At 33.3% G+C, this 25981-nt stretch overlaps 1 protein-coding gene across 9 annotated transcripts in view; it reads left to right on the forward strand.

Moving 5' to 3' along the window:
• Positions 1-24399, forward strand: part of UCHL5 (ubiquitin C-terminal hydrolase L5) — a 47960-nt gene extending 23561 nt beyond the window's left edge. For 3 of the 9 annotated variants that reach the window (XM_037727911.1, XM_017498626.2, XM_017498623.2), the window contains exons 4-11: positions 7131-7256; positions 7342-7403; positions 7482-7612; positions 8634-8697; positions 11409-11511; positions 12384-12494; positions 15753-15851; positions 20550-24399. In XM_037727911.1, the coding sequence (XP_037583839.1) occupies positions 7342-7403; positions 7482-7612; positions 8634-8697; positions 11409-11511; positions 12384-12494; positions 15753-15851; positions 20550-20594 (615 nt within the window). In that variant the 5' untranslated portion in view covers positions 7131-7256 and the 3' untranslated portion in view covers positions 20595-24399. Of the gene's footprint in view, positions 1-7130; positions 7257-7341; positions 7404-7481; positions 7613-8633; positions 8698-11408; positions 11512-12380; positions 12495-15752; positions 15852-16499; positions 16651-20549 lie in introns of those variants that run through there. The other 6 variants (XM_017498625.2, XM_017498622.2, XM_037727910.1 and 3 more) reach the window with 4 other exon arrangements.
• The last annotated feature ends 1582 nt before the right edge of the window (positions 24400-25981 follow it).

Raw genomic sequence — 25981 nt, forward strand, 5'->3', positions numbered from 1 at the left:
AACACAACATATCTACAACCATCTGATCTTTGACAAGCCGGACAAAAACAAGCAATGGGGAAAGGATTCCCTGTTTAATAAATGGTGTTGGGAAAACTGGCTAGCCACGTGCAGAAAGCAGAAACTGGACCCCTTCCTGACACCTTACACTAAAATTAACTCCAGATGGATTAAAGACTTAAACATAATACCTAACACCAAAAAAACCCTAGAAGAAAATCTAGGCAAAACCATTCAGGACATAGGCGTAGGCAAGGTTTGTTATTATTTTGTTGAAGACGTTAGCATCTGTTATCATCAGTGATATTGGTGTGTAGTTTTTTTGTGTCCTTGTCTGGTTTTGGTATCAGAGTAATGCTGGCTCTGTAGAATGAGTTTGAAAGCATTCCTTCTTCTTCCATTTTTTTGAAGTGTTTGAGTAAAGTTAGCATTTGCCTTCTTTAAATGTTGGGTAGAATTTAGTAATAAAGCTATCAAGTCCTGGGCTTTGCTTTACTTTTAATTATGACTTTGATCTCATTACTTGTTGTTGGTTTATTTAGGTTTTTTATTCCTTCGTGATTCAGTCTTGGTAGGTTGTATGTGTCTAGGAATTTATCCATTTCTAGGTTTTCCAATTTTTGGTATATAGCTCTTCATAATCCTTTATAATGATTCTTTGTATTTCTGTGGTCTCAGATGTTATCTGTCCTTTTTTGTTTCTGATTTTATTTATTTGGATCATCTTTTTTCTTAGCCTAGCTAAAGGTTTTCAATTTTATTTACGTCTTCTGAAAATTTTTCATTGCCTTGATCTTAATACGGTTTTTTTTTAGTCTCAATTTCATTCATTTCTGCTCTGATCTTTATTATTTCTTCCCATCTAATAATTTTGGGTTTGGTTTGTTCCTGCTTTTCTAGTTCCTTGGGGTATATAATTAGGTGGTTTATTTGGAGTCTTTGTACTTTTTTGATACAGGTGTTTTTTGCTATGAATTTCGCTGTTAGTATGCTTTTGCCATGTCTCATAGATTTTGGTATGTTGTGTTTCCATTTTCATTTGTTTCAATACAATAAAAAATTTTTTCTTATTGATTTCTAGTTTTATTCCAAGTTCAGAAAAGATACTTGGTATGGTGTTTACCATGAATCATACCATTCTGTGATTTATTGAGGCTTGTTTTGTGGACTATCGTGGTCTGTCCTGCAGATATGCTGGATATCCATATGCTGATGAAAATAATGAAAAGAAAGTGTATTTTGCAGCAGTTGGGTGAAATATTCTGTAAATGTCAGGTTTATTTGGTTTAGTCTGTAAACTCTGATGTTTCTTTGTTGGTTTTCTGTCTGCATAATGATTTTTTTAAATTACAAATTTGATATATATATATTTTCTAAATTGTACTTTAGGTTCTGGGGTACATGTGCAGATCATGCAGGATTGTTATATAGGTACACACATGGCAATGTGGTTTGCCTCTTCTATCCCCCCGTCACCTATATCTGGCATTTCTCCACATGTTATCCCTCCCCAACCTCCCCACCCCAGTGATGTCGCTCCCCTGGCTCCCCACAACAGACCCCGGTGTGTGATGCTCCCCTCCCTGTGTCCATGTGTTCTCATTGTTCAACACTCACCCCTGAGTGAGAAGATGCAGTGTTTGATTTTCTGTTCTTGTGTCAGTTTGCTGAGAATGATGGTTTCCAGATTCATCCATGTCCCTACAAAGGACACAAAGTCCTTGTTTTTTATGGCTGCGTGTATTCCATGGTGTATATGTGCCACATTTTTCTTGTCTAGTCTATCATCCACGGGCATTTGGGTCAGTTTCAGGTCTTTGCTATTGTAAACAGTGCCGCAGTGAACATATGTGTGCATGTGCCTTTATAATAGTATGATTTATAATCCTTTGGGTATATACCCAGTAATGGGATTGCTGGGTCAAATAGAATTTCTATTTCTAGGTCCTTGAGGAAGCACCACACTGTCTTCCACAATAGTTGAACTAATTTACATTCCCACCAACAGTGTAAAAGTGTTCCTATTTCTCCACATCCTCTCCAGCATCTGTTGTCTCTAGGTTTTTTAATGATCACCATTCTGACTGGCGTGATGTGATATCTCAATGTGATTTTGATTTGCATTTCTCTAATGACCAGTGATAATGAGCATTTTTTGATATGTTTGTTGACCTCATAAATGTCTTCTTTTGAAAAATGTCTGTTCATATCCTTTGCCTACTTTTGAATGGGTTTGCTTTTTCTTGTAAATCTGTTTTAGTTCTTTGTACATTCTAGATATTAGCCCTTTGTCAGATGGTTAGATTGCAAATTTTTTTTCCTGTTCTGTTGGTTGCCAGTTCACTCTAATCGTTGTTTCTTTTGCTGTACAGAAGCTCTGGAGTTTAATTTGATCCCATTTGTCTATTTTGGCTTCTGTTGCCAATACGTTTGGTGTTTCAGTCATGAAGTCCTTGCCTATGCCTAGGTCCTGGATGGTTTTGCCTAGGTTTTCTTCTAGGGATTTTATGATGTTAGGTCTTATGGTTAAGTCTGTAATCCATCTGGAGTTAATTTTAGTGTAAGGTGTCAGGAAGGGGTCCAGTTTCTGCTTTCTGCACGTGGCTAGCCAGTTTTCTCAACACTATTTATTAAACAGGGAATCCTTTCCCCATTCCTTGTTTTTGTCAGGTTTGTCAAACATCAGATGATTATAGTTGTGTGGCATTGCCTCCGAGGCCTTTGTTCTGTTCCATTGGTCTATATCTCTGTTTTGGTACCAGTACCATGCTGTTTTGATTACTGTAGCCTTGTAGTATAGTTTGAAGTCAGGTGGCATGATGCCTCCGGCTTTGTTCTTTTTGCTTAGGATTGTCTTGGCTATGCGGGCTCTCTTTTGGTTCCATATGAAGTTTAAGATGGTTTTTTCCAGTTTTGTGAATAAGGTCATTGGTAGCTTGATGGGGATAGCATTGAATCTATAATTTACTTTGGGCAGTACGGCCATTTTCATGATACTGAGCCTTCCTAACCATGAGCATGGAATGTTTCTCCATCTGTTTGTGTCCTCTCATTTCCTTGAGCGGTGGTTTGTAGATCTCCTTGAAGAGGTCCTTTATATCCTTTGTTAGTTGTACTCCTAGGTATTTTATTCTCTTTGTAGCAATTGTGAATGGGAGTTTGCTCATGATTTGGCTCGCTGTTAGTCTGCTATTGGTGTATAGGAATGCTTGTGATTTCTGCACATTGATTTTGTATCTGAGACTTTGCTGAAGTTGCTTATCAGTTTAAGGAGATTTTGGGCTGAAATGATGGGGTCTTCTAAATATACAATCATGTCGTCTGCAAATAGAGGCAATTTGACTTCCTCATTTTCTAATTTAGTACCCTTTGTTTGTTTTTTTCTTGCCTAATTGCTGTGGTTAGAACTTCCAATACTATATTGAATAGGAGTGGTGAGAGAGGACATCCTTGTCTAGTGCCTAATTTCAAAGGGAGTGCTTCCAGTTTTTGCCCATTCAGTATATGTTGGCTGTGGATTTGTCATAAATGGCTTTTATTATTTTGAGATATGTTCCTTTGACACCTAGTTTATTGAGAGTTTTTAGCATAAGGGGCTATTGAATTTTGTTGAAGGCCTTCTCTGTATCTATTGAGATAATCATGTGGTTTTTGTCTTTGGTTCTGTTTATGTGATAGATTACGTTTATAGACTTGCATATGTTGAACCAGCTTTGCATCCCCGGGATGAAGCCTACTTGATCGTGATGGATAAGCTTTTTGATGTGCTGTTGCAATCGGTTTACCAGTATTTTATTGAAGATTTTTGCATCTATGTTCATCAGGAATATTGGCCTGAAGTTTTCTTTTTTTGTTGGGTCTCTGCTGGGTTTTGGTATCAGGATGATACTGGTCTCATAAAATGATTTGGGAAGGATTCCTTCTTTTTGTGTTGTTTGGAATAGTTTCAGATAAAATGGTACCAGCTCCTCTTTGTACATCTGGTAGAATTCAGCTGTGAACCCATCTGGACCTGAACTTTTTTTGGTTGGTAGGCTATTAATTTGTACCTCAACGTCAGCATTTGTTATTGGTTTGTTCAAGGTTTCAACTTCTTCCTGGTCTAGGCTTGAGAGGGTGCAAGTGTCCTGGAATTTATCCATTTCTCCCAGGCTTACTTGTTTTTGTGCATAGAGTTGTTTGTAGTAATCTCTGATGGTAGTTTGTATTTCTGTGGAATCTGTGGTGGTATCTCCTTTATTGTTTTTTATTGCATCTATTTGATTCTTCTCTCTTTTATTTTTTATTAATCTGGCTAGTGGTCTGTCTATTTTGTTGATCTTTTCAAAAAATCAGCTCCTGAATTTCTTGATTTTTTTGAAGGGTTTTTTTTGTCTCTATCTCCTTCAGTTCTGCTCTGATCTTAGTTATTTCTTGCCTTCTGCTAGCTTTTGAGTTTTTTTGATCTTGCTCCTCTAGCTCTTTCAATTTTGATGATAGGTTGTCAATTTTAGATCTTTCCTCACTTCTCATTTGGGCGGTTACTGCTGTAAATTTCCCTCTAGACACTGCTTTAAATGTATCCCAGAGATTCTGGTATGTTGTGTCTTCGTTCTCACTGGTTTTGAAGAACATCTTTATTTCTGCCTTCATTTCATTGTTTATCCAGTCGACATTCAGGAGCCAGTTGTCATTCAGGAGCCAGTTTTTCAGTTTCCATGAAGTTGTGTGGTTCTGAGTTAGTTTCTTAATCCTGAGTTCTAATTTGATTGCCCTGTGGTCTTACAGACTGTTTGTTATGATTTCTGTTCTTTTGTATTTGCTGAGGAGTGATTTATTTCCACTTACGTGATAAATTTTAGAGTAAGTGTGATGTGGCACCAACTGAAACAGCCATGCTGGAAACTTGTGGCACTTTTCCACCCGAGAATCTCCTGGTCTGTGGGCAGTGAAAACTCGTTTGGAAATGTGGTGATCACTCAACTTCTGCGTTGTTCTTACTGGGAACTGCACTCCAGAGCTGTTCCTATTTGGCCATCTTGTATCCTCCCACCATAAGCTGATTTGTATGTGAGTTTGATGAGGACAGGACCACATCCTTCTTATTCACTGTATGTTCAGCATTTATTACAATGTCTGTCACGTAGTAGGTGCTCAGTAAGTATTATTTGAATGGATGTATGGCTATACACTTTACAAATTTTTGTTTGTTTTTTGTTAATTTTGTACTACGTATAGCATAACCACTTGGTGGCACTAAAATCCTTTTAAAACTTGAAGATATTATTCTCATACCGAGGTACATTATAACTTTTCTTCTCACACACATACAAAATGAGCTACAGTATATCATGGACAGTATAAATTATTATTGACATCAAAAAAGAAAGTAACCACAATAATTTTTTTCTGCTTCCTAAAATCCTAAAGTAATGGATTACAGATTTGAAATGTTTGATAATATTTTCTGCTGTAGTGTCACTGCTTAGTTTAGCATTGGGAACATATTATGTTTTTAAGATGTGATTTTGAAAGAATGTGCTGATAAGTATACATTTTAATTTCTCCTAACTTTACTCCTCCCATTGCTATCCTCAAGATAATATCACCTTAGGTAATTTTGGCCTAGGATAAGGGAACACTAAATGTTACAGTGTTTTAGTCAACAACATTTATAAAGCTGTTTAATCATTAAAGTTTTCATCCAAATTTACTAAATAACTGTGATACAGATCAAAATACATATTTGTAAAAATCAGCAGCAATGTTAATTGGATTCTGGATTTATTACTACTTTTTCCTAATTCATCAATTTTAAAACAGGTTTGAATAAAAAATACTTAAAGAGAAGAATTATAGAGGCATGGTGGTGTTATTATGGTTATTGAGAATTAGGAGTATGAGACTATTCTGTAATGGAGAGTGCAATCTTATCAAGGAATTTCTCAAGTATACTTTAGTCAACAGTTCAGGAACTGGTAGGTATTCATAAGACCTTAAAACCTTTACCAACCTAAGAAATAGAGAAGTATAAGAATTAAAGAAGGAAAATAATGGTAAGTTTTTCTTCTGAAATCAGGCAGGATAAAAATAGATGATTTACTAAAATGTGAAATCATAAGCTAATTAGCATTATTGGAAAGACTAATTACAATATAGTAACATAATATTATAGTAGGACTAAGCTGCAATTAAAAAAATCTATGATTAACCTTGCTGGTGTTCTCACTGATCATCTGAGATCTGCCAGATGATCCCAATACTGTAGATGCTTAGGCAGTGTGGAAGAAACTGCTGTTCATAAAGTGGTTTACAATCTTGTTGGAGAGACCACATGCAGGTACAGAGACAGCCTAGCATGATGGCTGTGTACACAAATTCTAGAACCAGATTGGCTGTGTGCTCTTGGCAAGCTACTTAACGTCTTTGTGCCTCAGCTTCTACAAATTTAAAATGAAAATGGTAATATTACTCCTTCATAAGTTGTTGAGAGGGTTAAAAGAAATAATACATGTGAAGTGCCTACAAAAGTAACTGGCATATAGTAAATGCTATCTAAATTTCCCCTTTGGCTAGAATGTGAGGTTCAGATAATTTCTTAAACGAACAATTAACAGCTAGATGATAACAATGTAAACACTGTGCATGACTGAGTAAAAAAATATGTGGACATTACATATCCTGTTTGAGAATTCAAATGAGAGTAGAAACTAATGTGAGTTGTTTTAGAATTTCGCTAAAATCACATAGGTGAGTTGAAGCTTATGCTCGGTAATAAAATACAAATTGAATTAGAATAGGTAGAAATGACTCTAGGAGGAAATGAACAGGAGAGAAGGACAAGCTCTGTTGGCTTAATCAGCTATGTTTTCAATGAGAATAGTTGGTCTTGTTACCCTAATGGATTGGTTTTTGGTAATACTATGAGTTCATTGAGTTCCTTTGGTTTCCTAGAATCTTCAACTCCAGAATTGCAGTAAATTTCTAGAAGTAGATTAGGATAGAAATTAAACATATTTATTCTGTTTATGCTGAGTCTTTATAAAATACAATTTGAAAACTGTTCATATTTTGGGGTCATTGTCACCAGTTAGAAACTATTGTTTTGTTTTTTTTAAACAAATTACTATCTTCACTCTTATATTTTATAGGTAATTAATAATGCTTGTGCTACTCAAGCCATAGTGAGTGTGTTACTAAACTGTACCCACCAGGATGTCCATTTAGGAGAGACATTATCAGAGTTTAAAGAATTTTCACAAAGTTTTGATGCAGCTGTGAGTACAACCTTCTTCTTATTCTTAAAAAGTCACATTTGTAAAAGTTTGTATATTAATAGGCTACTTTAAAAACTTATTTTAGATGAAAGGCTTGGCATTGAGCAATTCAGATGTGATTCGACAAGTACACAACAGTTTCGCCAGGTAAAGAGACTTCATGTTAAATAAATACTACTTCTTTCTTGGCTTCTTTGAGTCTCACTATTTTTTTCCTTACTATAGACAGCAAATGTTTGAGTTTGATACGAAGACATCAGCAAAAGAAGAAGATGCTTTTCATTTTGTCAGTTATGTTCCTGTTAATGGAAGACTGTATGAATTAGATGGATTAAGAGAAGGACCGATTGATTTAGGTAATGTGATTCCTGTTCCTGGTATTTCACTTTTGACAGGGGAAAAACTGTTAGGTATTTACCCTCATTTTTGTGACAGTGCTGCTTCAATTTTCAAGGTCCAAGTGACTATGAGGTAATAAAATACAATGAAGGTCTTAAGCTCTTCAGTATGTTAAGTTATTAATATACAGGAAGGACATGTTGACTAGTTCAGTTGAGTCCTTTGAGTTTTGCCAAGTAAAATTATGTTTTAACCCACAGGTTACGTAATTTTATTTTATTTTCCATTTAACATTTAAAAACTACCCTTAGTGAACTTAAATAGTTTTTCTTGTTATTTTTAACCCATTCATAAGGGAGAGCAGACATTTCGTATCATCATCTGTATTAAAATATTTTCATTTGGAATTGGATAATTTATTGTTTTGCAATCAAGAAAATATTTTTCTTCAAAGTTCTCTATTTAAGTAGTACATTAACGTATTATCCTTTGTGCCAAAGCATAGATTTGTTCTGATCCCACCCCATCTCTAATGTGAGGAAAAACAGTAAACACTTATCAAGGTTGAAGGTGTAATCTGTAGCTTTGAAAGATTACTGAAATAATAGGTTCACAAAAGAATTTTAACTGCTTATTTTGACTTCATTAAATTTTTTCTTTTTTAAAAATTAGGTTTGAAGTCCAATACAACTTGTTTTAGTTGAATCTAATGTTATATGCTATTCATAAAACTTTTAGATTTAAAAAAAATTAAATGAGTTCTTTGTTTGTACTTTTTGCCATGCTTCATGTGTAGAACCAATAGTTTATGTAATGCAGATTTACATGTTGCCTCTATATTTAAAAATATTTATTTTTTTCTATGTCTGTTATGAAAATTTATTATGGATTTGAAACAACATAATTACACTAAAAAGAGTTTTACTGCCCTAAATTTGTTAAAATATGTGTAAAAAAATATTTTGGACCAAACTTTTTTATATTGAAGTTGATCGTTCTTATTTTTGATTGTGTTAACTGTTTTAAATTTCTTTCTAGGTGCATGTAATCAAGATGATTGGATCAGTGCAGTAAGGCCTGTCATAGAGAAAAGGATACAAAAGTAAATGCTCAGCTGATCTCATTGGCACAATATTCTGTTTCTTAAGTATTTTTTAAACTTGTATATTATTGTTATTTTAGTAGTATGCATTGAACGTCTACACCATTTTTATTTTAACCATTCTAATAGATGTATAGTGATACTTAATTGTGGTTTTAATGTGCATTTCCCTGATGACTTATGATGTTGAAAGCCTTTTCGTGCCTTGTGCTCATTTTCTGATTGGATTGTTTTTTGTCTTTTGAGCCTGAAGTTCTTTACGTATTCTAGGTACTAATCCTTCATCAAACACACTGCCTGCAAGTATTCTCTCCCATTCTGTAGCCCGTTCCCTTGTACTCCCAAAATGGTTTTCACAGAGCAAAAGGTCTTAATCCTGATGAAAAAATAGTTTATCAATATTTCACACTATGAATTGTTTTTGTTGTCAAGTCTAAAAAATCTTTGCCTCATTGTAGATACCAAATACTTTTTCCTGTGTTGTTTTCTTCAAAGTTTATACATTGATGTTTTATGTGTCAACCTCTGATGTATTTTGAGTTAATTTTTGTATATGGTATGACATTTGGGTAAAGGGTCTTTTTTTTTTTTTTTTTATTTTTTTTTTTTTTTTTTTTTTGCTTATGCCTATTCAATTGCTCAGGCACAGTGGTTGAAAAGGCTATCCTTCCTCCACTGAATTCCTCCTGCACCTTTGCAAAAATGGAGCATATTTGTATGGGTCTATTTCTGGGTTCACAATTCTGTCCATTGTTCCATTTATCTGTTCCTCTGCCAGTACTACATTATGCTGACTACTGTAACTATAGGTCTTGAAATCATGTAGGCTGATGCCTTTCATTTTGTTCTTTTTTTCAAAATTGTTTCAGCTATTATAGTTCCTCAAAAGAGACTTTGGATCTTATTTAAGATTTCTGTGTGAGCTGGTTTTATGGGTATGGTTCTGATAGGGTAAATTGTGGGCGCCACCTCATGACTGCCAGGTGGGAGTAGAAGTCCAACTTTCCTACTAGGCCTTCAGTGACAGCTGAGGTGGAATGGGGTTTCTTGTTATTGCTGGACAGAGATGGGAGTTCCAGCCCCCAGCAGGGTTTCTGTTGACACCACTCTGGCTGAGATGGGTAGGAGTGCCTTGCTATTGCTTTCCACTCATACTGAAGTGGAAGAGGCTACTTTGCCACTGGATGGTAGTGACAGTTTTGGCTTTCCATTCTATGTCCTCTGATACCACAAATGAGTGTTGTTATTACCACATGGCAGGGATGAAAGTCTCCGTTTCCTACCTAGCCTTTTTAAATACCAAATTAGGAGCCTTGTTAAAGGTTGGAAGTCAAGGCTCTCTATTCTGCTTTTACTGGTTTTGAGTAGGAGTGGGGTCACAGATTTTTTAGTCATATTTGGCCATAGTAGAATGACTATTGTCTAAAAGTTTTCTGACTTGTGAGGCTGCACCTTTTCTGTCTGGCTAGAGAGAGCAGACTTTTGTTGGAGATTTTTTGTCTGTACCTGTTGGTATTTCCTGGTTGCTGGTTTCTTCAACTCCAAGTCTGGGATATGAGGCAGAAAGTAAAAACCCAGGGAATTCAGTATTTTATCATTCGTGGTTCCTGAGTTTCCCAGCTTGTCAGCCTTTTTCTACCTTTCAGAATATTCTTGCTCTCTCTTTTTAAGAAACATATTATGTCCCGGGTTTTTAGTTGTACTTACTGGCAGAAATAGGGACATGGAAGTCCCACAGTTAGTGTTTTAAAAACATTTTTGCATAGTTCAAAGCACTATAGTTATATTGGGACCATATTCTTTTCAGTGAATAGAGCTGTGTATGAGAAACTCTTAGAGATAAACTAATGTAAAATGGGCTTACACTTTCTGTATATTTTCATCTTAGTGCTATTTATATAATATTTTGAATAATGTTTTTAATACCAGTCCTTACTATGAACAAGCTTATGTTATGAGATGCTTCATTGATACTAGAGTAGTGAAAATCAAGCATCATTCAGAAATTTTACTACAGGATATAATCATATATTATATTAATAAAATATGTAAAATGTTTACATGTAATAGGATAAAATTTAAAATATATAAATAGAAAGTTGATCATGATTTGGAAAAAAATTATATGATAAGGAGCATAGTTAATACCCATGAAGATGCCAGTCTAATAAATTTAAGAAATGTGGAGTCATTTGTTTTTTTCCTAACTCTTAAGTAAATGAATTGCCATGTTTCTTATAAAGGTAGGGAAATTAATGAAAATGTTTTTTATTTCAAATGTTTTAAGTGGTACTAACATTATTTTAGAACATTTAAAAAACATTTGTGATTGATGATATTTAGCTATTTTTTTTTCCTAGAGTTGTCTTTCCTATATGAAAGTTTTTTGTTTGTTTGTTTGATTTTAGAGACAGGGTCTTGTTCTGTTGCCCAGGCTGGAGTACAGTGCACTATTGTAGCTCACTGCAGCCTCCCACTCCTAGGCTCAAAGGATCCTCTCCACTCCTCAGCCTCCCAGGTAGCTGGGACTACAGGTGCACACCTATGTGCTTGACCTGAAAGCTTTTTAAAACTGTCCATTTTTACTGTTAGCCAATTGGTAGACTTTTGTTTACACTAGGAAATTAAGAGGGTAATCATGATAGGTTATCTTAACTGTAATAGTTTTATAATTCTTTATTACATTATAAACTTAAATAATTTTCTTCTAGGTACAGTGAAGGTGAAATTCGATTTAATTTAATGGCTATTGTGTCTGACAGAAAAATGATATATGAACAGAAGATAGCAGAGTTACAAAGACAACTTGCAGAGGTTTGTGGCCATGTTTTTAAATACAAAGTTCTAGCTTGGTTACTTTCTCAGCAAAAGTATTTATACTATATATATATAATTCTTCGTTGTTTATATGTGTATATATATATGTATATATGATCACATACATATATATGTGTGTAATCAAGTGCTCTGAATGGTGGTTAAGAAAATACACACTCTGGATTGAGGTTGCCTAGATGCGGTTCCTGGCTTTGCCGCTTAGTGGATATAGGAATTTAAGTATATTTCCTTGTGACTCAGTTTCATCATGTAGCATAAAAATAAATAATCTTTACCTCATAAGATTATCAGGAGGAGTAAATGAGGTGTGATCTTTAAATCACTTAAAATAACGACTAACAAATGGTAAATGCTAAATAAGTATTAGGAATGGACTATTTTAACTATTTTCTGTGATTTCATTAAATAATTAAGGAAGTTAATTCTCAAAGAGTTAATTAGGTACATTTAGAGTCACATGTAGTTTTTACTAGCTGTGATTGAGTATCTTTCTGTAGTAAATGTCACTGGAGAAGAGATTTAGTAGACAAAGTTTATTTTACAATCCTTTGATCACATTTTCTTGAGTGTTTTTGAGAAAATTTATAGTGTATTAGGAGATTATGGCAATAGAGTATATTACAGTGTAGGTTGTTTTAGATGAAAATTCATATGTATTAGAATACAGAAATATGGAAGGAACTATTTTGGGGCTTTTATCCTTTAATGCTGCTGTTAGGCTGGCATGCTGTTATCAATATGAAGAGTAGAAATTTGAAAATAATTATACTGTGTTTATCATTTAAAAATATTCCAAACGTAAGCCTCAGTTATTAGGGTGTGCTGTTTCTTTTCCTTCCCCTAAGGAGGAACCCATGGATACAGATCAGGGTAATAGTATGTTAAGTGCTATTCAGTCAGAAGTTGCCAAAAATCAGATGCTTATTGAAGAAGAAGTACAGAAATTAAAAAGATACAAGGTATGTTTTAAAAAATATGTTCCTTTAATGTTTTAATATAAAGCAGTATATTTTGAGATTAAGGTATACTGAATGTCTGTTGGCTTTCCCTCCTGTCATTGACCAGATTTCAAAATATTATGTTGATTCTCCAATACCCTACAAAGATAAGTAGTGAGATGTCTTTCAGTTTTATTTTTGTAAAATATTATTAGGAACAGAATTTTAACCTGTTTTATTTTTCAGTTCACTGTTGTTATTGTTTTTTTTTTTTTTTTGGTGGAGTCTTGCTCTGTTGCCAAGGCTGGAGTGCAGTGGTGCAACCTTGGCTCACTGCAACCTCCACCTCCTAGGTTCAAGCAATTCTCCTGCCTCAGCCTCCCAAGTAGCTGGGATTACAGGCATGCGCCACTATACCTGACTAGGCTAATTTTTGTATTTTTAGTAGAGATAGGGTGTTGCCATGTTGACCAAACTGGTCTTGAACTCCTGACCTCATGTGATCCATCCACCTTGGCCTCCCAAAGTGTTTGGATTACAGGCATGAGTCACTGTGCCCAGCCTATTATTATTCTTATTGATGCTTAAATTATCCTATCTTTGGCCATTGGGAGCCACTTCAGGCTGTCTCCTAAGTGTTTTCAGCATAACCCCCTTAGTTTCTGTTAGCTTTCTTTTCTTTTCTTTCTTTTTTTAGATGGAGGCTTCCTTTGTTGCTCAAGCTGGAGTGCAGTGAGGCAATCTTGGCTCACTGCAACCTCTACCTCCCGGGTTCAAGCAGTTCTCCTGCCTAAGCCTCCCAAGTAGCTGGGATTACAGGCCTGCGCCTCCACACCCAGCTAATTTTTATATTTTTAGTGGAGATGGGATTTCACCATGTTGGCTAGGCTGGTCTTGAACTACTGGCCTCAAATGATCCTCTCTGGGCCTCCCAAAGTGCTGGGATTACAGGTATGAGCCACCACACCCAGCCAGCTTTCTTGCTTTCTTATATAAGATGTTTCAGACTTTTCTTTTTTGGGGGAACAGAGTTTTGCTCTGTTGCTCAGGCTGGAGTGCAGGGTACTATCTTGGCTCACTGCAACCTCTGCCTCCTGGGTTAAAGCAATTCGCCTGCCTCAGCCTCCCAAGTAGCTGGGATTACAGACACCTGCCTCCACGCCTGGCTAATTTTTGTATTTTTAGTAGAGATGGAGTTTCGTCATATTGTCAAGGCTGATTTCAAACTCCTGACCTCAAGTGATCTGTTTGTCTTGGCCTCCCAAAGGGCTGGGACTACAGGTATGAGCTACCATGCCTGGCTTAGACTTTTCTTGTGCATTTCTTGCTTAAACTTGGAATCAGCCATTTTGTAAAGAAACCCCTTGTTGAAAAGTGGTGTTTAGATACCACTATCAGGGCACTCAGGATACTCAGTGCTGCTGATTAATCAGTTTTTAGGCCTTTTTAGAGCCACAAATACATTTTTGTTTGTTTCATATTTTATTTTTGAAGAGGAAATACATCATGTATTCATATTAATACTCAAATTTAGGATTCAAGGACTTTGTGCATAAGGAAGTTAAGAATTTCCATTTCTTCTATTAAGCTGAAAATCTTGGATTCTTAACAGAATTGATGTAATTATTTGTTTTATGCCATATACATGTAGTATGTATATCATGTATGTGTGTGTGTGTGTGTGTATATATATATATATATATATGTGTGTGTGTGTGTGTGTGTGTGTATGGAAAAAAAGTGCAGAATAATAGTACCAATAGTATAATAACAAATGAAAAGTTTTTTCTTAAGTTTGTCTTATTCCTTAGGATATATCCTATTTTGGATATATAATCAAATAACTGTATTTTAAATTCACTTAAAATTTTGTCCTGTTGATTTTACTGTTAGATTTTTTAGAGTTAAAAATTCTGATTTAATTTTATTTAGTCATGTCAAGCATTTATGTAATTCAGAGTCAAATATAAAGGTGAAGTTATTTTTAATAATATCTTCTCTTTCACTTGCAATCCATCCAATAACCTTTTTTTCAGAAAAGTGAAGAGTGGGGGAAACTGGATTTTGTGTTACTTTGGTTGTGGAACATTTATGTCATTTGTCATGTGTGTTATGATAGTTAAAGGATTGTTTTTCATTTGAACCTCTGTGTAAGGCAAGAACTATCCTTTTTGTTGCTCACCGCAATGTCAGTATAGTGCTTTGCGTCATACTTAACAGACAACAGATTATTGTTAAATGCAATACATGGGCCTTAAATTAGTAGGATTTCTTCAAGTGGAAGTTGTAGGGGCAGGTAGGCTCTAGAGTATTCCAGACAGGAAAAAGGGAGGGCCAACCTCATGGAGACAGGGAAGGAAGAAATAATAGCTTTACCCATTGTTTTCCATTCACGTGATATTTTAAAAAGTAAGTTACCCATGTTTATATATACTTGTGCAGAGTTATTATATAATTAGCTAACTTTTAATATCTGCCCAAAAGAAAACACAAATTAAGTTTCCATAATTTCCATAAAGTTTCCTCCTTTATTGTTTGGGAATGCTTTGTTTAAAAAAAGATAAAATGATTCTCATACTGCTATAAAACAAACATGTTAAGCTTTAATTTAATTAATTAACTGAAGGAACTCTAGTTAAAGGAGAAGTCAGAGAAGCCCAAATTTATATGAAGTAAAGAAACGTTGAAATGAATTTAATAAGAGATGGAAATTTTCCATGGAAGAAGGGCAATCAATTAAACCAGACTATATATAATAGTTCAGTGACAGTGAAAGCCTAGAATCTCATAACTTGAGAGGACATTCTCTAGACAGTGCATAGTTTTCCACTGAAGTTTAGATTTTTTTCCTGCAGTGTACCCCCTTTCAATCAAAAACAATATGAAGGAAAGATTGTGCTTGACCCCAAAATAACGCTGGTCTCATTAGACTTTGCCTGATTATTTACACAGGTGAAGTAGCAAGCATTAATTTAGCATGCAGCTCTTCTTTAGTTGTTTTTATAAATGACATTTTCATAAGTAATCTTAGATTGGACTTTTGAAGGCCTCTATTATTTGCTAAGTCAAGGGCAGGAAGTCATGCCCAAGAAACTCCCTCCACATGATTTATTGTTAATCTTTATTCTCAGTGGAAATGGAATCTCATTATTTTGAAAATCATTTTCTTATGAGAATGGATATTTTATACCATTTCTATTTTGAATTGGATACAAAGAATAGAATACCAAAATTAGCAGAAATGTAGTTAGTGTGGATTGATGTTTGTTTTATTTTCAGATTGAGAATATCAGAAGGAAGCATAATTATCTGCCTTTCATTATGGAATTGTTAAAGACATTAGCAGAACACCAGCAGTTAATACCACTAGTAGAGAAGGTAAGTATTTTATTGGTAGATACTTAAATTACGTTTAGATACTCCAAAAACATAATTTTTTTTTTTTTTTCACATGAATAGAGGTAAAATTTTTGGAAGCTGTTAAAATTTTTATTCTTTTGCTTTTGCCTTTTATTTTATATTCTGTAAGAATTAGTTCAACTGAGACTGTAAAACAAAAAATAAAGAATTACCCCACTGCTTTAGCCTTCCAGATTCTTAGTGTCAAGACCTCAGCTTATGCTGTATTAAATTAAATTTAAAACACTATTCTTTCTTTAAGCAAAAACAGATTTTTAATGCTAATAATTGAAATAATATTTTCCTAGTTTAGCAAAAATTTGAGTTGATATAACAGAATTTGGAAGTAGAATGGACATTGTTGGGTTTTAAAAAAAATACCTTGTACTAGGAAATAGGTTTTCTTATTTCTAGTCTAGTATCCTTTTCACTGAGGGAAAACTAGCGTAAGTTAGTGGAAAATTCTGATTTCTATGATTTTTTTCATAATATAAGTAACAATAAAATATTTGTTGAATAAATGAAATGCAGTTAAATTGTTTTTAAGTTCATACTGTAAATCAGTGTTTCTGAAAGTGAACATCAGTGGACATACGTTAAAATACATGTTACCTGGCCCCTCCCCAGATATTCTGATATAGGGGAAGGATTCTTTAATAAGTTCCCCAAGTGATTCTAATGCAACTGGTCTGTGTACCACATTTTGAGAAACACTTTGAGAAGACACTACTAGGCAAATAAAATTTTGGACCATTAACTTAAAGACAAGAATACATGGTAGGTATATTTTTATTATTAATTTTAAAATTGACAAAGCAAAGATACATTTCAACCAAGCTGTTTCATGTTATAAATTCTAAATAATATGAGATGTGAGCTAATAAGTTTTTGTGCATATACCTTGTTGACTGAAACATGTGACCCAACTTTTAGCATTAAATGTAAAAGTTATTGCAGAAGACTGCTAAACCTCTTTTCCACTATAGGTTTTTCTGTTCATGTATCTCAGGGTATATTCCAAGAGGGAAAATAATTATTAAAGTTTTAGGTTAATACAGGATCCTATGGTTCTCAAAATTGCTTGGTTAACAAGAATACCTAGATATGATGTTCTTAACACTATCAAATATTTCTCTATTATAAATATTGACTATGTAATGTGCTAAATCATCTGATAAATCAGATATTGAGTTAGATAAATATTATTAGGCACCCTTAGACAAATTTTAAATGTATAAATTTTGCATTAAAATTGGTCTGTGAACATAATTGTTCGTGTGCAAATTAGTAAGTAGAAGGACCACTGTTATTTGATTTTTAATTACGCTATATCCCCAAGTTTTTTTGAGAGCACAGAGAACAACAGCTTATCAGCTTAACATTAGAACCATTATTCCTTAGTTCACATTATTTTGGACACAAGGTGGCAGTAAATGAATACCTGATGTTAGTGGAACACCAACTCTTGTGTTTGCCTTCATTTTCTTAAGGAAAGTAGTTATTGATTTTCTAGTTGGTTATTTCTCTAAGCTGTTCTTTTATTAATATTCCAGAAGCAATATTGAGATAGATTTATTTCTTGTATGCATGCAATAACTGTTATTCTCTAAGATACTGAAGGCATTCACACTCATTTAATTGGAATTGTTGAAATGTTTTTGATTATTCATCAAACATTTATCTAGCTGCAAGGATATTGGAGGCACTCTGTTAAGGTCTAGGGATGTATACATAACTGAGACATATTATTTTCTCTTAAGCAACTCATGATTTGGGAAAGGAATAAATAAACAATTATGATACTGTGCTAAATAGTATTATTTTGATAAGTGCCAAGAGCGCTTATCAAAGTCAGGCTAACGATTCCCAGCAAGCACAGGGTAGCTCCTAAATAGCTTTATAGCCACTTAAAATTTCACACCCATAAAATTTTAAATATGCGGTTGGAATTAAATACTTAATCTGTGGTAATATATTAGCTTCCTTTGCAAGAATATATTTTTGTTCATCTTATTTTGGGAAAAAATGATATACCATATTAAAATATCATTTTCTGCAGATAAATGCCTTTATAAAGCATGTTGGAAAACTGTTAGAATAGATTGATTAGATTTTATCATTGTATAAAATCTTTACCACTGATAATTACTTAATAGTAATACTTCTAAGAAAAATTACCTATAGAATTCAGAAATAGATAAGTTGGAATGGTAGATTTTTATTATGTTTTGTTTTCAGGGAAACTAGGACAAAAGAACAAGGTGTGAGAAGGGATAGAAGGAAAAAAACAGAAAAGATGTGGCTGCACCATGCAGTGGTGCTACTACATGCCGAGACTCTCCAGGATCAGACTTTTGAGTAGCTGCAGCAGTTGCCTACAATCTGTAATGGCATAAAAGTATTTCAGCTAAAATCTTTTTATTTGAAAAATGACAAATAAAGGGTGATTCTCCTTTGGGCATATGGCTATAATGAACTTGGTTAGGACTAATAAATGTTTTTGTTATATGAGACTTTTTAACTGATGAATTCATTGAATATACATTACATTAAAAAACTGCTTAGGAGGTAATCTAAAAATATATGGTTATAAAACTTCTTGTATTATGTACTAAATCTCCTTCTTAAAATATAAAATTATCTAGTTTAAGATTACATTTGTGAGACTTCTATTTATTCAGGTATATTTATGATTAAAAAATGTTTTCTCCACATTTGTATGTAATTATGAATCATTGTCTATCTTAAGTTTTTAACCACCAATAATCTATCATGATGTAAAATCATATATTCCATTGCTATGGGAGAATTCAAAGCAGCTTCACAATATTGAATTTTGTCCACATTTTACTGTGACTTTATGATTCAGTTGGTAATCAGTAAGCTTCAGATCTTTTTCTGTTTATTAATAGCAGGTAGAAGAATAACTAAAGCTTACCACAACAATATCTACATTAATATCTAGTAATACAGAGTTATCTGATTTGAGTCACTACTTTTTAATGTCTCATTGGTACACTGTATAGAAGGAAAGTATTTTTAACAGTATGTATTTTTTCCATGCTATATATAAATGTGATAGTTTTTTTTTTTTTTTAATTTTTTAACAAAAGCAGAACAAAATACAGGCTTTGAATTTAAATCTTATATATGTTACTTATTAGCTGGTGCTTTTAGGCACTTATATACTTGCTAATAACCTCTTTCTAATCTGTAAACTGGGAATCATATCTACTTCACATTCTTGATAATTAAATGAGATCATATCTGTAAAGTATATAAATTGGTGCTTAATTAATGGTGATAATTATTTTTAATTTTAATGTATGGACACTCTTCCTTGTATGTGTTTGCTCATTTAATTATGTTGTAAAGTTTATATAAAAAACTAGTAAATTCATTTCTTGGTAATACTACTAAACATTCTGTTAAGTATACTCAGAGATCAATAAGGAAAGAAGCACATACTTTATTTTAAATTATACCTAAAACCTAATTGAATTTTTATTTTTTGAGTAAAGAAAACTCTGTGTGAGATACAATGCACATATCAAATTACAAATAATGCTTGTTAACTGAAGACATTCATGTTGGCAATTAATTTTATTATTTTTACTATGGCACACAGGCTATTTGCTCTTATTCTAAGGCATAGCACTCAGTTTTATCATACTATTAAAAATGATCATACTACCTAATACATTATAAAAAGAGATTGTAATTGTTCTAATTGCTCTATTTTTTATTTAAGGAAGTTTAAGAAAACGTTGCGTAATGTAGAAGCCTAATTTATTGACTCTTCTGAAGTGGCACAGTGGAAAGAATATTGTACCTGTAGTACTCTAAAATCTTGCTTTTAGAAATGTCTTCTGAACACCAGCAGAAGTGGCATCATCTGAGAGTTTGCTAGAAATACAGAACCTCAGGCATTTTACTAAATCAGTCTGCATTTTAACAGGGTCCCTAGGTCATTGGTATGCACATTGAGAAGCAATGTATAAGCATGTGTCTTTGACCTGTATTGAGGATTTACTATATACTAGCTGTGGGACTTTGGTCAAGCTTGATAACATCTGTTAGCTGTGGCTTCTTTATTTGCTAAAGAATAAAACAGAATTACTGTGTTCAAGCTATGTAATTGTAATGAAGATCTGTTGAACTAGTGTGTGAAAACTTTTTAGGTCATAAAAAGTTCATTGACACTAGGGATACATAATCTTTTAGTGACATTATGTTAAATTCACTTAAGCTGTTATGTTAAACTCATTTATTCACATATACAGAAACTAATGTAAGATTTTTCTTATACTCATGTGAATAGGAAATGGGCAAATATGTGTATACATATTGTTTTGGAATATTCATGAATGAGTTTGACTTTATGGAATGAGTAATTATGTATTTTTAAATTATTACAATTATAATAGTTCATTTCACCTTCAGATAGGAAAGAACTACAAACCAAACATGATCCTTTCTTAGGGCAAAGAATAACTATATAATTGTCCAGGAAAAGTTTGTTTTAAATCTCAAGTTATGAAATATAATGCTTTAGAAGTCTTATAAACAATGTATTTCAAGCCTTTCAGCTTGAGAATGCCCTCTTAGGCACATTTTATTTTAATATAGTCTAAAACTGACTTGTAAAATTTCGTAATGTGCTATTTTTATTTTTAGGCAAAAGAAAAACAGAATGCAAAGAAAGCTCAGGAAACCAAATGAAGAGGATGTTTTGGGATATGTACACATTTCTGCTTCTGCACTTATTTTCATGGAAATCATTATGTATAAAGAACTTTGAGCAACAACCTAATTGGCTCAGTGCACGTTTGGTAATAGTGCCTGTCTGTCTTGTCTTTAATGCATGAATTCATAAACTTCTTCCCTACCTGCATCATGTGCATGTAGTGCATACTAAATGAAAGTGATGTTAAGAGTGCTTGCCCAAATTCCATTATTTGACATTGAATCTGAGAACTGTTTGTTTTCTGGATGTATAACTACCGTAATGAAGCTAGAAAATGCACAAATGATAATCCTGATCTGTAATTTAAATACTTAAAATTTGTAATTGTCAGATCTTGATTAAACTGGATCTCTTATTTCTTCTCATCATTAATGGGAAAAAATCAGTATTTCTATCTTTGATATCTAAGTGTTTTGAGGATTTTAAAACTGAATTTTATCTGCTATACCAGTTATTTGAAAAAGTATGATTTTAATGTAAATCATTTAAAAAGGACAAAGTATAATTTCCAGTGATTTTCATTACTGTCAGTAGAAAAGTAATAAACATCTCAATTTTATTTTAGTAAAATTTCTTCAAGTGTTTGGGGTTATTTGTTTATGTATTAGAGAATTGTTTCAGGAAGATCTGAGTATTATGCATCAAAGCAGAATTTCAGGTTAAGAAGAAATTTTAAATCTTAAAGAGTGTTACTGTTACTCTCAGTGGAATATTTTTTCAAGCTGTTAAGCTGTATATAAAAAATTGGAGGTTTGACAGTTCATGCTATCTGCTTTTTTAAAAAGGTGATAGTGGTGATGGGGGATGTTTCTATGCCAATTTGAATAAGTTCATACACGCTGCAGTTTCCAAGAGCCATAAACAATTTGCTCACAATTGATTTTTTTAAATTGTTTTTGGGAGTTGCTTTGTATAATATTTTTGCTTCTAATCTTCCTTTCCAAGTCAGACTTTAAAGAAAACTGTACAAACTTTTATTTTAAAGGAAATAATCTACTTTTTTCTTTATCAAGAATATTTCTGAGGTTTATGTATGACTTTTAACCATTTTATTATTTATTGTAAAATAAATTTAACATAAATTATTTTGTTAGGGAGAATGTGTACCCATCTCCCAATTTCAACACATGAATTTTTAAGGATTGTTTTTAAGCTTAGTAATTGTGGTATTAAATAACAGAATTAATGGAGAAAAACTTGATGGGAAATTGATAGAAAAATTAATGAAATATTTTTTGTACATAATTTCAGTTGGAGGTAATGAAAAATATGTAGCTTCTTAGTTGTTTGTGGGTAAATATGTTTTGCTGTTGAAACAGTAATAGTTATGGAGTGTTTTCAAAGCCATGATATAATGTTAAAAAATGGATTTTTAAGGAAGGCTCATCTTAATGCCATTCATGTATTTCAGCTTAATTTATATATCCTTTCCTATTGAGGCTTAAATTTTGTAAAGCAATGTGAGGATCATTGTGGTAAGTTGTATTTAGTAATCAATATGGTGTGATACTAGCGCTAGGATTGACAAATAAATCAATGGAATAGAAGAGAGAGCCTGAAAACAGATCAACATGTATATGATCACTTGATTTTGACAAAGGTGGCAAAACAATTTAACAGGGAAGGAAATTCTTTTCAACAAAAGGAGCCAGAATAGAATAGCTGAATATCCACCTAGAAAAAAATGAACAGTGACCCCCTACCTCACAAAAATGACTTTGAGATGAATCATAGATCTAATGTAATGTTTTAAAAGTATGAAGCTTTCTAACTGAAAACATATGTGATTATTTTTGTGACTTGGGGATTAGCCAAAGGCTTCTTAGGTCACAGAAAGCAGTAGATCCAAAATTAGAGCTCATCAAAATTGTCATTGAAAATGTTAACAAAAGTAGTATCAAATGACATTTGAAAAATAGTTTTGTAAAACTATATTAATAGGTATAAGGATTTTTTCTTATTAATCTAATAAAATTCCTTAATAGGAATTTCCATAGCTTAAGAATGACTTATTTTATCTGCATCTTCTTTGATGATTGCAAATGCCTTGTGATACTTCATGATAACTCTGTCTGTGAATAAAAAAGTATGACTTGTCTTTGTCTGGGTGCTATATATTGCTGGTTTGAAACTAAGTCAGGAAGCTAGTGGGTAGAGAAAATGGAAGAATAAAGAGCAACCCAGAAATAGATGAATCTTATGTCGAAGCTTTTGTTAATGAATACTTTATAGAAAGTCTTGTCGATTCTTTTCTGAAATTTATATTTAATTATTGGGTAGGTGAAGGCACTTCCATTCTATTTTATGCCTTTCAAAATAGCCAATTCTAAGGGATGTACTTCTGCTGTTGTCAACAAAAAGCTTGGCAACAGCTGCGGCATTGGCTACTCTCACCTTATATGTTTAGTCCCCAAGGTAGCTGCCCTTTCTCTAACAGCAGGCAGCTCGACTGTGCCACTAGAATAGACAAATATTTGCTCGGGAATCACAACCATGGGGACTTGCTCCCCTAGTTTGGGCCATGGTACATATTTTTGTTTATATTATGGGTGTTACATGCAGATTAACAGTTTCAGTTAATCCTCCTAGTTGCCGGTAACGTTAACATTTCGAGATATATTTAGGTTTTTTTTTTTTTTTCTTTAGGAGGCTTTGTTTCTTTTATTTTACAAAAAAGCCTTTTAATGTATTCTCAAACATTTAGAGAAAACATAAGCAAAAATAAAATTTAAATTACCTTAGTTCTACCAACAGGAATGAGCACATTCACATTTTGGTGTATTTAGTGATCTTTTTTCCTCATGTGTACATATATGTTTTTGTGTGTTAGTCTTGCTTGCCCTCCCCATAGTCTGAAATCATTTTATGTAGTTTATATTATTTTTAAACCTGATATGCAAATTTTCAGGAAACAAACTACTCTAGCTATTTGAAGAGGAATGCAGATTTATATTGGGAATTTTGAAATTACCTAGTTTCTTACAAAATCATTGGAAGGTTTGGAGGAGTGGTTTCGAGTTTGAGTCTCCAGAAATGACTCCCATGCAAACATTTTTTAGAGTAGTGTGAATTCCTAGATCAGTCAAACATGCACGTTATTTAGTTTGTACTTTAGTACATTGTTAACTGGCCTAAATCCAATGACTTTGACAGGGTAAAGAGTCACCATTTTTAGCATACTGGACACTTTTTGTTTTTGACTTGATTACATTAACCTTTTGGAAACTATTCAGTGATTTATTCAACCTACATCTGTGTTGTTCTAGATGCTAGAGGGTAGCATAAAAGGATAAAGCCTGTGTTCTCATGATGAGACAGGTAAGTATATAATAAAACTTTTCAAATAGTTGTATGAATGGTAAAGTAGGGAAAAGGGGTGGGAGGAGCTGAGGTTTGATAAGATGGTCATGGAAGATTCCGTTAATGAGATGAGCTTCAAGTAAAGACCTAAATGAAGAGAAGTTTTTCTCTAGTACTGAACTGGCACTGTGCAAGTGGATTGCCTATAGGCATAATCAATGTGCAATAATTCAGAATATTGATTTGCAATTATGTTTGATGGTTAATTGGTTTTTGAATATTGATATGGATTGTCAATATAAAAATAGGTTGATTAAAAGTTATATATGGAAAAGGCTAGGACTACTGGTATATGTACATTTTAGATTATTATTATATTTTACATAATATGCTTGACCCAACCCTTTCTTGTAGCAATGATAATATAATATTAAATAAACCATAAAACCAGTGGGGAAAGTCTCATGTAGGTATATTTTTAAAAAACATTTTGATCTCTCCCCAGACCCCCATCGTAACCGTTAAGACTAAAACAGGCTGAGTGTGGTGGCTTATGCCTGTAATCCCAGCACTTTGGGAGGCTGAGGCAGGAGGATCTGTTAATCCCAGAAGTTCAAGCATAGTGTGAGCAAGATGGCAAGACTCTCTCTCAAAAAAAAAAAATTAGCTGGGTATGGAGATGGTATGTGGTATGTGCCTGTAGTCCCAGCTACCCAAACAGCTGAGGCTGGAAGGTGCCTTGAGCCCAGGAGTCCCAGAATGCAGTGAGTTGTGATCGGCCACTGCACTCCATCCTGGGTGAGACAGTGACACCCTATCTCGGAAGAAAACAAAACAAACAAAAACAATGAAATTACTTGAAAATTTAAAAAATAATATAAATTTGGGAGAATATTTTATTATTTGGGGATAGAGAAAAGCTTCCTAAGTACAAAATAAAACATAAAAGAACCCAGAAGAGAAATACTTGACTGTATAAACATTAAAAATTTCTGTAAGGTGACAGACACCATAAAACTAAGAGATAGCAAGCCAACAAATAAAACTTTGCTATACATAATATGCAATATGTGTATTACAAACATGAGACAAATTAGTGTCTAATACACAGAGAGCTCCTCTGTATGTTATATATTTATGCTCATATGAGTAATATATTTATTGTGCAGTCCTGCAATAAAGCAATAAAATATGATTATGGTGTTCCCCATTGATGGATATCCTAACATTTTCGATATGTTTCATGTTATCTTCACACCAATCTTATGAGGTAAGTATTAACTTCATTTTACAAATAATATCTATATATTTTTTCCTTCTATGTATTTTTTCCCTTTGAATCACACCATCTGTATCCTGCGTACTCAATGGGTGATCTGCAGACCAGCAGCAATGAGCATAACCTGAGAACTTGTTAGAAATGCAGAATCTGAAGTCCCGCCCCAGACCATTGGAATCAGAATCTGCATTTTAACAAGATGCCCAGCTGATTGAATTACATTTATGCACATTAAAATTTGACAAGTGTAACTTCATTGGTTATTTTTATATTTATGGAAATATTGTCTTCATAATCAGTAGGCATTGTGCTTTATTTTCTGAATTTAAAAATTTGGTTTTAGGACTTCAACAATTTCAGTAGCAAGATGCAAAAGTGCAATCAATTAGAAAAAGTTATTAGGAATAAAATGGAAGACTCTTCACAACAGGTCAAACATTGTCCTAAGTACTTTTACACATTAACTCTAACCTTCACAGATATGAAATAAGTCATGTTATAACTATTTTTCAAATGAGGGACACTAAAGCACAGCAAAAAACAATGGGTAAGTTAGTTATGATGTATTGGAATACTATGCAGTCATTGAAAAGAATACGAATGTCTATGTATTAACACTGAAGGATGTCTGTGATTTATTTTTAAGGAAAATGAAAGTATAAGTAACTTGCCCAAGTTCATACAGCTAGTAAGTAGTAGACCTAGGATTCAAACTTGAACTCCTACTTGTACTTCTCTCTTTCACTTCTTCCCTCCCACCCTTCCTTCATTCCTTCCTCCCCC

This window comes from Cebus imitator, unplaced genomic scaffold (genome assembly GCF_001604975.1).
Source record: "Cebus imitator isolate Cc_AM_T3 unplaced genomic scaffold, Cebus_imitator-1.0 Scaffold247, whole genome shotgun sequence".
NCBI classification, from domain to species: Eukaryota; Metazoa; Chordata; class Mammalia; order Primates; family Cebidae; genus Cebus; species Cebus imitator.